The sequence below is a fragment of the Podarcis pityusensis genome (genome assembly GCF_964106645.2).
Source record: "Podarcis pityusensis genome assembly, chromosome: 2".
Classification (NCBI taxonomy): domain Eukaryota; kingdom Metazoa; phylum Chordata; class Lepidosauria; order Squamata; family Lacertidae; genus Podarcis; species Podarcis pityusensis.
Genome location: NC_138029.1, coordinates 10,065,606 through 10,081,363, shown reverse-complemented (window position 1 = coordinate 10,081,363; position 15,758 = coordinate 10,065,606). Strand labels below are relative to the sequence as shown.

General features: G+C 41.2%; 1 protein-coding gene across 3 annotated transcripts; it reads right to left on the bottom strand.

Moving 5' to 3' along the window:
• Positions 1–2,575: 2,575 nt before the first annotated feature.
• LOC308471021 (transmembrane protease serine 12-like) lies at positions 2,576–13,148 on the bottom strand. Of its 3 annotated transcripts, XM_080994881.1 has the most exons (6): positions 9,995–10,197; positions 8,590–8,791; positions 6,593–6,668; positions 6,409–6,487; positions 4,502–4,644; positions 2,576–2,965 (listed from the first exon to the last, which is right to left on the bottom strand). In XM_080994881.1, exons 1-6 carry the CDS (start codon positions 10,104–10,106, stop codon positions 2,729–2,731), a joined length of 849 nt encoding a protein of 282 aa, XP_080851007.1. In that variant the 5' UTR covers positions 10,107–10,197; the 3' UTR covers positions 2,576–2,728. The 3 variants fall into 3 exon arrangements, with proteins under 3 accessions (XP_080851007.1, XP_080851008.1, XP_080851006.1); XM_080994882.1 differs by lacking the exon at positions 9,995–10,197 and adding an exon at positions 12,942–13,148 and having other exon boundaries at positions 6,409–6,668; XM_080994880.1 differs by having other exon boundaries at positions 6,409–6,668.
• Between the last annotated feature and the right edge of the window lie 2,610 nt (positions 13,149–15,758).

Here is a 15,758-nt window from a genome sequence, read left to right as displayed (position 1 = left end):
GTAGCTACCAGGAGGAAAGGTGGTGTACTTTGTAAATATATATATAACAAATAGATAAATAAAACCGTCATCATCATATCAGGCTGATGGCCCTTACACATTTTCTTGATGGGTGTGGTTTTGCTGATAATTAAGTCTGTGAAATGCAGGGAAGTTCACCTGACATCTACATTATACACCTTTAGGTGCCAGGCAAAAACATTTCTTTTTAACCAGGCCTTTGGTTGACCTGATTGGAATCCTATACACATTTAAACTGTGGCTCTTGGGGGGGGGGGTTATTGGGTTATTCTTCTTTTGATTTTATATATTGTGATCTTTTCTGTGAACCATCCTGAGACCTCTGGGTGGTATATAAATTCAATAAAAAATAATTTATGCCCTGCCCATCTGGCTAGCTTTCCCCAGCCACTCTGGGCAGCTCCCAACAGAATATTAAAAGCACAAACACCAAACATTAAAAACTTCCCTAAACAGGGCTGCCTTCAGATGTCTTCTTAAAGTTAGTTGTTTATTTCCTTGACATCTGATGAGAGGGCATTCCACAGGGCGGACGCCACTACCAAGGCCCTCTGCCTGGTTCCCTGTAACCTCACTTATTGCAGTGAGGGAACCGCCAGAAGGCCCTCGGAGCTTAAGGCAACAGGGATGGGAAGTACTGTTTTGGCTGTCTTATAGGGAACACTTAAACTGAGACAGACCATTGTTGGAGGTGCCTGGGATCGAAGCTGGCCCCTGTCGTAATGCAAAGTGTGGAGTCGAGCACCAAGATACAGCATTACCAGCGATTTGATTTACAGTAATCACTTCCTGTTCCTCCTTTCCCAAGCAGCTGCCAGGCACAGTTCCTCCCCCATTTTATTTTTTATTTCATTTATGAATGAAGAAAACTGCCCAGCCGAAGCTCCTTCAGTACCAGTGGCATGCCCACCACACTGCAGAGAGCAACAGGAGGTGGGTTTTCTGTGTGTAGGAACCACAGAAGGCTGAGCTTCGGGTCAAGCTTCATCCAGGCACTATATGCAGTGCCAGTATGGACGCAACTGCACGGCAAAAGCTTCATGGGATTGTCCCATCAAAGAAACAAATAGCTGAGTTGTCCCTCTGCTTTCTCTTTTGTTGGAGGGACATTGACCAGCACATGCCAGGGGACTGGGATGAGGCTGACCAGGAGGATGGATGCATGCAAATTCTGGCATGTTTCTGGCTCAGCCTTCTTCTTTTCATAAAGCTACTTAATGAGTTGCCTATTACCCGTCTTGCATTGTTTGGATGGGGCAGGAGGTCCACAATGGAGGAGGAGGGAAGATGGGCAGGAACTTTTTTTAGTTCTGTTGCAGCACATTGATCTAGTTGATATCATGTTGACGTGTAGCAGTATAGGAAAAATAGAAACAGATGTGTGGATCGTCACAGATTATTATGGTCATCAGTATCTTTTAAAATAATAATTTAACAGAACATCTTTTCTTGCAATGGAGGAGGGAATCCTTGGATGGTTTGTCCCTTCCACTCACTCCACTAGGCAGGACAATACAATTATTTTTGCTTGGCCATGTTCTCCTGTTTCTAGAGGTTTGCTGTTACGTCTTTGGCATGTTCAGCTTGGTTGCTCTTGAACATGAGGTATAATTTGTGTAGTGCTGCCTAGTACAAGGGACAGACCATCTGAGGATCCCGTCCATCCCTGGCAGAAAATGAAGCTTCATGGCAAGTCCAATGTTACATCTACCATTCTGTCACAGAAATTAAATCTACTGGGCCCTGCACATAGGTAACAATCTTCACACAACTGCTTAGTTCAATGATTTGTGTATATTTTTAAAACAAATGGGTGACTGCTCCTCTTTTTTTCAAGTAATAAGGAATCCAAATTCAATATATGGAGAGTTCTGAAGTTTTAAAGTGATACAGGCCTTTGTTCAAGCTTAAAAAATACTAGCTTACCAAACTTTTTCAGTACAAGGCACTGCACTTTTACTCAGAAGTTCACCTTTAGTGTAAAGTCTAACACCTAGTCAGTATTTAACAGACTGCATCCTACAACAGATGCTGGTGTTTCGTTTTTAAAAGATTAACACAAAGCTGCTTAGAAGAAGTATGGTGTGATTACATTGCAATAAACAAATCAGCAGAGGGAGCAATGATTAAGATAAAACTGTCCAATACATTAGGCCCTACTTCTTCAAAACACTGTGGATTTACTTTAAGAATTCAACACAATGAATTTTGTTTGCAGGATAGAGCCTTGAAAATGTGATTCTTATATTTAACTGTTCTTCATTTGAGTGAGGAAGTGTTCCACTGGAGTATGTGTATACAAGTATAACGTAAGTTTTATTTTAAAGTGCTATGTATATATGACAACATCTGCCATCTATCACAAACTGTGATATTCTAGCATAGAAATAAGATGTAAATATTGTCATAGTATTGGTTTAATTCTGAAAATTCTTCTATCAAGACAAAAACATTTTTATTGTGTACTGAATGATCATATTCAGTTCTTATTTTTTCAACTTAATTTTCATGTTTTATTTTGAAGAGTATGATTTCATAATGTGATTTACAGACCATTAAACACATATATTTTAAATAACATCTGATATATACATATATTTAATTTATAAGGGGGAATACGGTAAATTTGTTGATAAAAGTGAAGAATTTTGCTTCCAATTTTGCAATCCAAGTTCACTCTAGTACAATGGAGAGAGAGTTTGCCTCTTCATAGAATATAAAAGACTGTCCATGCAACAATCCAATAGATCAGAATCCATCGAATGCTCACATTGGTGGTCTTAGCAATTAAATGCGCATCTATCCAATTTTTGTAATTAACTGTACGAACATAGATTCCTGGATATCTTGGTCGGCCACAACCAAGCCCAAAACTGGTGATTCCTATCAGATAATACCTGCTAACATTTCGAAAATAACACATCAAAGGTCCACCGCTGTCTCCCTGGAACATGAAAAAATATGGTACTCTGAAGTTTTAGGAAATAGGATTGGGATTCAATCAATCTTGAGTTATGTCTCTCATGAACTATCAAAAGAAAACACGTTTTTCTAGAAACAGTACCTCCAGAAAGCCTGACTTGGGTATCTTACCTTGGTTTCCTTGCTGACACAATTTGATCATGGATGCTTTAGGAATTCCAGCAACAGTTTCAATAAGACAGTGTGGTGTAGTGATTAGTGTGTTGAGAAGGACCTGGGAAACCAGGGTTTAAATCTCAAATCAGTCATGTAGCTCATGAGGTGACCTTGAGTCATTCTCTCAGCGTAACCTATCTCACAGGGTTGTTGTGGGGAAAAAAGGAATAGGAGAATCATGTGCACCACCCCTTGGAGGAAAGATGAGAGATACATGTAATAATATAAGGAAGTAATAAGCTGACCCTGAAAATCAACTCAAGACTCAAAAGGGCTATTTAATCTTAGCTATCAGAGCAAGACATGACACAGGTGGGGGGACAGCACCATCCTGCTTCCATGTTGTCTGTTTTGGATGGAAGCAAAGTGGTCCAATGTGTTCCGAATGGAAGGAAATGAACATCCTACCTTTTCTGCAAAGCTCCTGTACTTTTATCAATAACCCTAAACTTTGGTAATCAGAACACCAACAATCCTAACCCCCTTATATACCCAAATGATTGCTGCGTTCTGAAGGAGTGTCTCTTGCACATGCCACTTCATCAGGTGACCCATTCATATGATGTAGGAACCTACCCTTTGAATCTCACTGCTATTACAAAGCAAACAAGCACTGTCTCTATCATCTTTTTAAGCTTTCTAAGTGGAGATTTTTATCCCAGTCTACATCTGTTTTTATATATGTTTAGATATGCTTTTAAAGTTGAAGTTTTTCAACTGTTGACATTAAATAATTTTGGGATGTTTCATGGGAAGCAATTCATAAAAGAAATGACATTATTACTGCATCATCATTATTTTAATATTAGTATTCACAGCGTGATATGTTTTAAACCTCAACAAGGATGATGGTTTCTTTAGTTATATAATCCTTCAAATCCATATTAGGAAAGAACATTCCCTTTTCCCTCAAATTCCCCTCTGCTTTTGTATTTATTTTTCTTTCTTCAGTTGTGAATTTGCAGTCAGGAACTCATGTGCTTTGTTTTTGTACTGTGCCTCACGCATATTATGTGCTTTTAGAAAGAACTGATCGTGCTGATTTACAAGGTGAAGTTATGTCGCTGCTTGAATTTTATTGTGATGTTTCTCATGTCCCATTTTCTCACATCAATTAATTTTCCTCCAAAATGTATTAACTACTTTGGTGCTACTTTGACACAGCAGTGAGTAAGCCTGGACAAATAATTGTATGACAGCATGTTTTGGCAATATGTCTTAAAATAAAAATGATTCATTTCCCCCTCGTTTACCAGTGACTTTGATATATTGCTTTGATATATTAGTCAAGCAACTACATGACAGAATGTTTTGACCACTTATTGTATATTCTCCATTTTACCTGGCAGCTATCAACACGTCCAGTCAGAGAGCCAGCACAAACCATGTTTTCTGTTAATCTCCCTGCATACGAGTCATATCTATTGCATAATCTCAGCGGAAAAACGTCTACCTGAGCTTCTTGTAATATTAATTTGCCACCACCTGAAAGGAAAGCACAAAAAACTGCTGGAAGAATGCGTTTAACATTCTGAAACAAGGTTCTCAGGTATGCAACGTGGCTGGGTAACCGCTTAAGCTAGTCTAACTCTTAAACTTAATAAACCAGGTTTGTATTTCCCAAGTAGGTCTATGAAACCTACCTTCGTTTTCAGAATAAGGCTCACAAATCCATACTGAACTTGTAATGAATTCTGTTTGCTAGCCATCGCAGGCCCCAGGTATATATGGAGCTGTGTATGCTCAACATTGAGATTTGGGTGCCTATGTTTTAATTACAATATTTTGTTTTCTTCTTAATTATTCTATGATTTCAGGTGTTATTGAACTTGTTTGTTATTGGTTCAAGGTTTGAGGTATTAATTAATTAAAACCAGCCCTTCAGTGTTCCCCATCCAGCAAGGTTGAATTGAAATAAAGTGCATTAGGTTATCAGTACATAAGCGTCTGCTGGGTTTGGTTAATACATTTAAATATAACCCAGTGGCTTACCCAATTCGGTATGCCTGCATCAGCTATGAGTCATAACAAAAGATAGACTAGACTTTGTAGACTAGATCAAATAACTTAAAAATTAAAGTATAGTTTTCTCAAGTGCACAAATCTCAGGCAAGTTTTGAAAAAGCAGAGAAGTGACTTTCTGAGTGCTTACCGTATTTCTGAAAAGTATGATAGAGACGAATACATGGCAGGTTCAAGGCACAAGTACATATACTGCCCTCATATGATAAATGCAGAAAGCATGACAAATATTTTGTCTAAGCAATAGATCATATACAAAGAACCTTTGGCCAGCCAGATGATGAACTACAACTTCCATCCTCCCCTGCCACTGGCCATCCTGGCTAGGGGCAATGGGAGTTGCAGTTCAGCAAAATCTGGAGGGTGTGTCTTCAGACCTTGCAGAATCCAGCTTTTCTTAGTGCAGAAATTTGATGCTCACAGTGTGAATTTTTATTTTGTGTTTTCTGACCTTGGTTATAAGCTGTTAAATATTTTTATCTTGATTAATACAGTGGTACCTCGGGTTACATACGCTTCAGGTTACAGACTCCGCTAACCCAGAAATAGTACCTCGGGTTAAGATCTTTGCTTCAGGATGAGAACAGAAATTGTGCTCCGGCGGCGCGGCAGCAGCAGGAGGCCCCATTAGCTAAAGTGGTGCTTCAGGTTAAGAACAGTTTCAGGTTAAGAACGGACCTCCGGAACGAATTAAGTACTTAACCCGAAGTACCACTGTATAGAGTTTAAAAACATAAACACAGCTAAAGAATTTATAGACTCAACAAATGACACTCCTTTTTCTGGATTAAAAGAGCAAATACTTCTGAAGAAATCTGCCCAGTTTGCTTATGGTTAGCTAGTAAATATTCTGCACACAAGATTAAAATTTTGCATCATTACTGCTGACAGAAAAACTGACTCAGGGTTAGGGCTGCTAATATTGATAACACTTCCTGAACACCTGTTTTACAGTTCAGTGCCCAGGAAAGGTGATGAGCAAGAAACATTTCACAATTACATTAAATATTTAAAAACTTTAATTGTACATTAAAAAATATAAAGAAAGGGTATGAAAACCAAATTAATCATCACGACTATCAGAAATTCCTTGTGTACACTAACGGGCAAACCAAACCCAGGTTTACCTCTGTGTAATACACCATCAAATGGCAAAGAAGCTTTTTTGAAATAACTAATTCTCACTCTTAACAATAGTTTAGTTTAAAGGAAAAGTAGAAGATTTACCTTTCTCCTTTGTGTTTCCCCAGCCAGCTATGTAACATGGGTACATGTCAATAGTATCATTTTCAGGTATGCAGACGGGCTGAATATAATTATTATATTTTACATGTTTTATTAGCGTAAACAAGGCAATATCATTTTCATAGCTTTCTGAATCATAATCAGAATGGACCGTGATTGTACTGACCCGGCGCTTTCGAGTATAATAGTTGTGTGCATGAAGATGATGCACGGCGATGACAGCCCTCCAAAAGGCTGCGTTCCTAGGACAGAATAAAATAAAAAACAGAGTCGGTAACTATTTTAGAATAGTTACTTCAAGCGTGGTGTAAAACTAGCAAGCATGGAGCCAGAGTCAAATGGTGAGGGAATGACAAAGGTTTCTGCAGTAATAGTAATATAACCAGTAAAAGCATATATGCATAAGAGGAATCCTGCTAGATCAAACCAAATCATGTCCTTTAACAGCCAATCAGATGGTTGCCTGTAGGAAGCTCACAAGCAGAACCTACAGTTGCTGCTCAGCAATTGGTACTCGGGTATAGTGCCTCTGCATCTGGAAGCAGCATGAGCCATGCTCAGTATGACTATTCACAATTGACAGACATATCCTCCATAAATTTGTCTCATGCACTTTTAAAATCATCTAAGCTGATGGGCCTCACATTGATCAAAGCAGCCTTGAAACATGCCACAATAATTCCATTTACACACAACTCCCCAAAAATCTTATCATGATGGACTTATCACTAAGCACAGCAACTTTATAAGTTGTCTGCCTGTCTCTGCCTCTGGACTGGTCTTATGATAACAATTATCCCTTCTCCAATGTGAATCTCCAGGTCACCGAGATCTGCAGGCAAGGCCTTCCTAGCCAAACTGTCATCTGCTAAGGTCCATCTTGCTTTAAGTGCGAGATTTTTCCCCCCCTGTTGTGCCATTGACCCTATGGACTCACCACAGCTCTGAAATAAGACAAGCACCAATAGAGATGTGCTCATGGGGCTTGTTGAAAAATGGTTCTCTCCGATCATTTGTATTAGCTAGCTCTGTTTTTGTTTGGTTTTTTGGGCGCTGCTGTTATTTATTGCTTTAATATATTGGTCTTAATAACTCTACTGTGAACCATAATGAAATTATCTAAATAGAAGATAGTATATAAATAAAATAAAGATGGAAGCTACAAGTTGGATTCAAGTAACTCGGAGCACTAGCGGAAGCCAGTGCAAAAATGTAAGTGTATGGGAGCTCCTCCCAGTCTGGAAGCTCAGAAAAATCTCCAGAACAGCATGTGCGAAGAGGATATGGGATATTGCTCCTTCCGGCATGCAGAAATACTTCTACTAACAGAACAGTCAAATCTCTGTGATGTTGAATTCTAACCCATATATTTAGAATTAAAGAAAATCTCCACCCCTGAAAACCAGAGTAAGAATAATGATGACTCCCCACAGAGTTACAAATACTAAGGTTAGAAGCTGAAGAACTGCAAAAAATAATTCTACACCAAGATTTTGGGCATGTGTCAGCTACAAAAGAGTAGCTGATAACCCATGCTCCATGACAAGCATATTTTGAAGCTTGAGTGCAGTTCCATCTACACTTTGCGGAATCAGCATGTATGCCTGCTGCCAAAGTAGGGGAAAAAACACCTCAGCATACCGTAATTTGGAAATGGGAGGACATTAGTGCCCTCCGTACTTGCGTACCCTAAAACAGATTAGATTGTATTCTGTGCAATGAGTTTCTTGAAACATGAACTTATGCTCGAAACTGTAACCCTACTGTAATAAAGGAGAAGTGCACACAACTGAAATAATCTCATAATTCTTCCCCTGCTTCCATTTCCCTCTTCACCTTTCAGACCTGAGAGGCTTCTAATAAGTGCCAGGGGAGCAGAGGGGAAGAGTACCAGGAGATGAAAAATCTACTTTGTCACACTGTTTTAACTACCAAACTATATAGTATTAAAAAAGGAAACATCCAGTCATTTACTTCTATGTTGTTGGGTGGGAAAAGATTTGGGGAGGATGAGAGGAGAAATGTATTCCTGAAGTCCCAGTGTCTCATTTCCTCTCCCACTCCTCCTTGAAATATGTCCCCACTCTGAATATTCTGAATATTCACCAAGTGCTTAAAAAAAAAATCAGTACACCTTTCTCACACTTTAGAATAGATACATGCCTATTTTTTTTAACGCAGTGTGCTGCTGTCAACACCGTGTTGTTTGTAATTAAACTTCCACCACACAGATGGAAATATCCTAGGCCAATGGTATAATGCTGAAGGCTAACTTGCCATGGCCAAGATCCAACCATGGCATCATGTCCACCTATAATCCGAGACTCTGTTTTTTTCTCATCCATAAGAGGCCTTGTTCCGCAGTCTAGAAATCAAAACACAGATATACTGATGAGATGCCATGAATGTAAATGTTCTGTTAATACACACCAATCCATCGATCAAAACAAACTTAAAAGTAGATCTAAAGGGTCATTGTTATAAACTGACCAGTTTGCCATAGCGCTTCTGTCTCTGGAGAGAGTTTATGCAAGACTGTAAACTTTTGAATCACTTACCCCTTTGACACACGTTGTGGATCACAATCTGGTTTTTGCCACAGAGTGGACTGGTTTTGTCTCTGTGGTTGGAGGTGTTAGCACCTTTGTTATGCACCCACCCTCTGGACCCATTTTCTGTGGCTGGTCTTTATATATACCATTTAGAAATGCAAATAATTAAGTAGTATATAAATGTCTTAAATAAATAATAAAGATAGACACCATTTCTTGGTGAGTTAGGTCTGGCAGTGATGGTTCCCCCCTGTAAAGGTGAGGGGCAGGTTAAGAAATTTACAGATGATAAGGAATTCTTTAGGGCATTGGTTCCCAAACCTCTCACCCCAGACCACTTGAAAGTTGCTGAAGGTCTTAGTGGACCACTTATTTTTTCTGCCTGTTGTTGTAAATGTGATGCAATTTGCTAAATGCTGTATGATTTTTAACTGCACTTTCCTTGCTTCTTTTCTCATATACTGTACTTCATTGTATTGTATTACAATTTGTATTCCTTAGAACCCTTTCCAAGTGTCTTCCTCTCATTACTTCTGGTCCACTTCCAGCTCACCTTGTGGCCAGACTGGATCCCTGGGTTCTAAGAATGATGACACAGTCTTTGCACCCACTGTTCACAGACAGTGCTCCTATCATTCATGGTCCATTGGCCACAGTCTGGGGTCCCCTGCTGTATGGGATTTTCTGATTGGCATGTCTGACACCCCTGTTGAGGTCCTGGTCTCACTGAGGAATGGCAAGGAGTCTAGGGCCATCAACGTGATTATCCTTAAATGCCCACTCTGACATTGTGGAGCCCACCAGAATTTTGACACATGCTTCAGATGATGAAACACTATGAACAATGACTGGACTGTGTCGTAATTTTTTATGTTATTACCCAAAGGTCCTAGGTTGGAAATATACACAATCCAAACCAAAAGTTAAAAATTGAAATTGAAACACTCTAAAACAATATACGGAACTCAGTAACAAATGAAACCATCAGCAACAATATAATTTCAAAGGTTCCATACCACTACTAAAGGAGAGACTGTTCCAAAGAAGAGCAGCCACTGCAGAGAAAGATGGTCCACAGACCCCTATTCCATAAGCCTCAGGGTTTCCCACGTAGATTTTAAAATTCATGCAGGTCAGTATGGGAGGAGGCACACTTTCAGATACTTGGGAGCCTAGGGCATTCAGGTTAACTTTTAAATTTGTACAGCTTAAATTAGGCCTGGAAGACAATAGACAAGCAGTGCAATTGTTTCAGAATTTATGTTAGAGGATACCCTGGGGCATTCAGCTAGAACTCTGGCATCAGCATTCTGCACCAGCTGCAACTTCCAGACCATTTTCAAAGGCATGTAGGGCACATTACAATAGCCCTACTTGGAAATAACCAGACTATGAAAACCTGTGGCCAACCAGGGCTTCAACAGCAGCACTAACCGTGAGTCAGAAAATCCCACGAAGCATTCAGGAATCCTTTGGATTCCATAAGTCTTCAGGGGTGGACCATCTTAACCCCCCACCCTTACAGGGGGATCTTGCTGCTACCAGTCCAAAGCACACCAAAAAAGTATTCATCCATGATAAACAGTTCACCACAAATCCACAATACCTTCTGTCGCAAAAATCAGATCTGGGGTATGCCCCACAACATGAGTTGAACCTTGATGTACTGAGAAACCCCATGGTTGTCATGGAGGTCATGAAATCCTCCGTGGGCCCAGTAAATGCAGCTTCAGCATGGACACTGAAGTCTTCCAACGCAACAGTGAAATGTTCTCCAACATGACCTCTGAGACCACCTCAGCTAAAAAGACTGCTGGGCAGCGGGATGGGCAGTACATCAATAGTATATTATTCTATCTCAAGGGCCCAAATCCAGGAACAAACCCTCTTATCAGTTACAGAGCACACTGGCTTCCTGGTGAGGACAATGGAATTTTCATGGTCAGCAGCATCTCTCCCCTCCCATCTGACCTGGCCTGGTTCTGAACCAAGTACCCTGGGGGACAAAGCTAGGATAAATATGGTCTGCTCAGCTAACCCACCTGGGTCTCAGTAATATATGTCACCTTGGGCACCCCCATGGAAAACAGATGACTTATTTGAACTGATCTGGCATCAATTAACATCACTACTAGAGCAAAGGGTTTGCCAACATGTTCACCCAAACTCTGAAGATTGGAGGTTAGTCCACAAAGGATGATGGTCTTACAGGCATCCCCAAACTTAGCCCTCCAGACGTTTTGGGACTACAATTCCCATCATCCCTGACCACTGGTCCTGTTAGCTAGGGATGATGGGAGTTATAGTCCCAAAACATCTGGAGGACCAAGTTTGGGGATGCCTGGTCTTAACCATAACTACTGCCCCTTCCAGATTTTCGAAATAATCTTTAAATGCCATTATTATTATTATTAAAATTCTACCCTTCCTTCTGCCCCTCATAACACTCCATGCATCCATTGAAGTGATTTTTAGTCCGTGAAAGTTTCTGCCACAATAAAGGTTTTTTTTAAAAAGCTGCCACAAGATCCGTTGTCCTTGCTGCTGGAAGAGACTAACACAGCTACTCTCTGGGACATGGTTCACAAGAAGCCAATGTTCCATGCTTCAGTAGGGCTTACTCCAAGGTAACGTTGCAGAGGGATGAAGCCTAAAGAATGAATGCCACTTATGAGCTGCCAAATCTAGAGCACTATTTTAACTTGGAAGCAAATACTCCAGAGTAGTCACTGTGTCTATTAGGCAATAGCATCCTCCATGGAAGCACTTTAGGAAGGAGGGGACTTCAATTTCCAAGGAATAATAATTATTTATTATTTATACCCTGCTTTCCCAAATCAGATTTAACTACACACTGACCATTGAAGGTTTATGCCCCCCTAAACAAATCAGCCTCGAAGGTTGCTGCCTCGTTTCAGGCAGACCTTCTACCACCCAGCCAACCTCTTTGTTGCTACCCTTTCTACTCTGCTGTGAAATCTATCTCAGGCTGACACAGATTTCACAAGGTGTTGAACAGGATTTAAACACTCTGTTGCACATACTGGGAAACAAGTTACCATAAATATCCTAGTTTTGATCTTTTTAATAATACAAAAACAAACAAAAACAAATCAACTTACAGACCTAACAATCCACTCTGGAGTTCCTCACACAATAGTTCTGGCCTACTTATAATACAAAAATAAAAAAACAACTTGCAGACCTAACTAGCCACTCTGGCATTCCTTACACAATAGTTTTGGCCTTTTTATGCTACAAAAACCGAAGCAGAAACCCAACTTGCAGACCTCTGGAGTTCCTCACGCAATAAAGTTTACACGCAAGCACCTTTCTGTGTTTGGGGTGGGTAACATAATTTGGAATGCTTGAAGTATACACATTTTAGCCTTTCCAGTTGTTGTATCCCTTCCTTTTAATGAGATGGGAGCCCAAGATGTATTATTTTATGGTTTTTAAGATGATGATGATGATGATAAAATAATAATATAAAAACACTAATAATAATAATAATAATAATAATAATATAAAAACACTAATAACAATAATATTAAAACACTAATAATAATAATAATAATAATAATAATAATAATAATAATAATATAAAAAACACCCCTCCGTTTCGAGCCGCCCAGCGACAGCTTGCTGGAAAGAGAACATTTGTTGGGGTTGGGGATAACAATCACATTTCTCCGGTTCCTGAGGCCGCGATGGGTCTTTCCACGGGGACCCCAATGCCGCCGCCAGATCCTCCTCACGGCGTATCCACAGGCCTCGCCCGCCCGCTCGATTTGGGAGCAAATCCCAGTCCTCTCAGGGACTTTCCGAGGAAATCCCCGCCCCTCCTTCCTTCGCTGCCTCCCACGCGCACGCGCAGTTCCACCCCTGTCTTTTTTGGCGGCTCGAGCGCAGCGCGCGGAGAACGTGGAAAGGGCGGCCGGAGGGAGAGAAAGCCGGGCTCACCCTCCATGGACAAGAGAGACGTGGCGTTTCTGGGCGTGTTGAGCAGCCCCAGGAGCGCCAGCAGAGAGGCCGTGGCTGCCCGGCGGAGCTTTCGCAGCATCGTCCGTCGGCGAAACAAAATGGCGGCCGGGCGCCCCCCCCCCGGTTCCGCCGCTCTCTTGGCGGGAATAACGTTGCGGCGGCGGCGCGAGGGAGGGAAATGGAGCGAAGATGGCGCGGAGTTCCTTCGCTCGTTCTGACAGAACGTTTTGCTGCTTTCCCCCGCACAAACACCGAACACATACACACACGTCTCGCAGGGTTCTGGTTCTCGAGGGGAGATTATTAAAGGAGCCGAGGCGGTTCTCTCAAGAAAGAACGCGGCTGGAGGGAACCGGATTACGGTTCCTCAAGAGGCTGACCCGATACATACCTAGGTTACATAGGTTAAGGCCATAGGAGCAGTGCCAGATTTACGTATAAACGAAACATGCTATAGCTTAGGGCCCCACTCTTTTGGGGTCCCCTAAAAATTTAAAGGAAAAAACCCGTGGATGTACATTTCCAAAATATAAGATAAAAAACAAATAAAATAAAACCTACATACAGTACAGTGGTGCCTCGCAAGACGAAATTAATCCATTCCGTGAGTGTCTTCGTCTAGCGGTTTTTTCGTCTTGCGAAGCAACCCTATTAGCGGCTTAGCGGATTAGCACTATTAGCGGTTTAGCGGCTATTAAAGGCTTAGCGGCTTAGCTGCTAAAAGGCTATTAGCGGCTTAGAAAAAGGGGGGAGAAAGCGAAAAAAAAATCTCAAGACTCGCAAGACATTTTTGTCTTGCGAAGCAAGCCCATAGGGAAATTTGTCCTGCGAAACAACTCAAAAACGGAAAACCCTTTCGTCTAGCGGGTTTTCCGTCTTGCGAGGCATTCGTCTTGCGGGGCACCACTGTAACAGTGTTTTGTGTTGTGTAGGCTCCTGTGATGTATGTAATGGGCCCCACCTGCTCCCTAAAGTATCACTGGTTTGCTCATTTCTATATATAGGGTGGCTACATTCTGCATGGACTGGTTGCATGGCGGCATGCAGCTGCAGACTGCAGTGCAGCACAGCTGAATGTATACTTAATTGTATTTCTGTTCAACAATTACTTTGATAAAATACGTATTTTGTTATGTGAAAAATGGCTTTAGATACCTATTAGGTCCATAAATGGAGGCACGCGGGTGATGCTGTGGGTTAAACCACAGAGCCTAGGACTTGCCGATCAGAAGGTCGGCGGTTCAAATCCCTGCGACGGGGTGAGCGCCCATTGTTCAGTCCCAGCTCCTGCCAACCTAGCAGTTCGAAAGCACAAAGTGCAAGTAGATAAATGGGTACCACTCCAATGGGAAGGTAAACAGTGTTTCCGTGCACTGCTCTGGTTCGCCAGAAGCGGCTTAGTCATGCTGGCCACATGACCCGGAAGCTGTCTGCGGACAAACGCCAGCTCCCTCGGCCAATAAAGCGAGATGAGCAGCGCAACCCCAGAGTCGGTCATGACTGGACCTAATGGTCAGGGGTCCCTTTACCTTCACCTAGGTCCATAAATTACCACATAGCATATATTCAACACAAAAAAACAGCAACAATTTGTTGTTGACAAAGTACAGCTGGACATATAAAGGGCCCCATTACCTTCAGTAGCTTAGGGCTTCATCAAAACTAAATCCAGCCCTCACAGGAGCCAACTCCTAGGGGCCAAGGTGTCCCCCCCCCCCCCAATTTTCCTAGGAGCATTTTGCGGCAGGGAATCTCATTAGCGCGATTAAAACTGCAGAGTGGAAGGAAAGGAGGAGCTGTTTCAGCCTGCCCACTTTCAGCCACTCTCTGAAGACCAGAGAAGAGACCCTCTTAAGAATATGTGGGGGTGGGCAGGAGAAGGACTAGACCATGTGAAAAATGAACATAATGTTGTAGCTGCAGTTCATTCATTTTCAGCTTTGTATTCTTGTGATTAAAAAAGTGCGCCTAGACATTCCGTTGTTGCTCCCATAACCTAGGTTGAAGGTGCCCTTTAGCTCCTAGCTTTCATGTTTCAGGTTTTAATACTTCCATCCAAAGCACAGATAAGACTATCATATTGCTTTTTGCACTCGGACCTTGCTGAGTTAATCTGCAACTACAGTAGAGGTCTTCCCACTACAGCTCGCTTTCCAGGAGCAGTAGTTCCGACTGCAACATCTTGGCCCAAGTGCAAATAAGTATATACTTAGCAGACCTGGCTAGGTATTTACTTAATGAAGAAACTGGCTTGACCATTTTAGTAATAGCCTCTGCAGAATCCAATCTTACTACTATGAAATTACAGTATTGCAGAGGACCCCCAAACCCATTTAATTTACCACCAAATCATTAAATATTTTGCTTTGCTGTAGGAGAAGTTGCTGAAAGCAATTAATAACAATAAACATGGAACTACTTATAGGCAAAATTCTCATTTGTAGATTCTCCTTTGGGGGATAAGGACTAAAAAATATTACACTAGAATTTCAAATATGCCTGTATTCAACTGTAAATTATGTTTTATTTTTTAAATGATACAGAAAAGCATGGCAATGGTAGGCATCTATCATGTACATTTCTTATAGAATATGGAAATATATATTTGGGAGAGGATCATTTGAATTTTGTAAATTAAGCCTCTATGAAGAATTGAAGCATTTCTTTCACATATTAAATTATAATTTTCTGCATGTTTTTGAAACCATGCTCTTTTTTCATATTGCAGCCTGTCAGTACAATAGTCACAATATAACTTACAGCCCCCAAAACATATAAAGGTAACTGAACAATGCC

Coding starts and splice junctions, on each gene's coding strand:
- LOC308471021 (XM_080994880.1), bottom strand. CDS start 10,106: ATGAATTTTAAAATCTACGTGGGAAACCCTGAGGCTTATGGAATAGGG. Junction 4,645..6,408: donor GGGAAACACAAAGGAGAAAG/GTAAATCTTCTA, acceptor CTTTCCTTTCAG/GTGGTGGCAAATTAATATTA. Junction 2,966..4,501: donor GACGTGTTGATAGCTGCCAG/GTAAAATGGAGA, acceptor TTCATGTTCCAG/GGAGACAGCGGTGGACCTTT.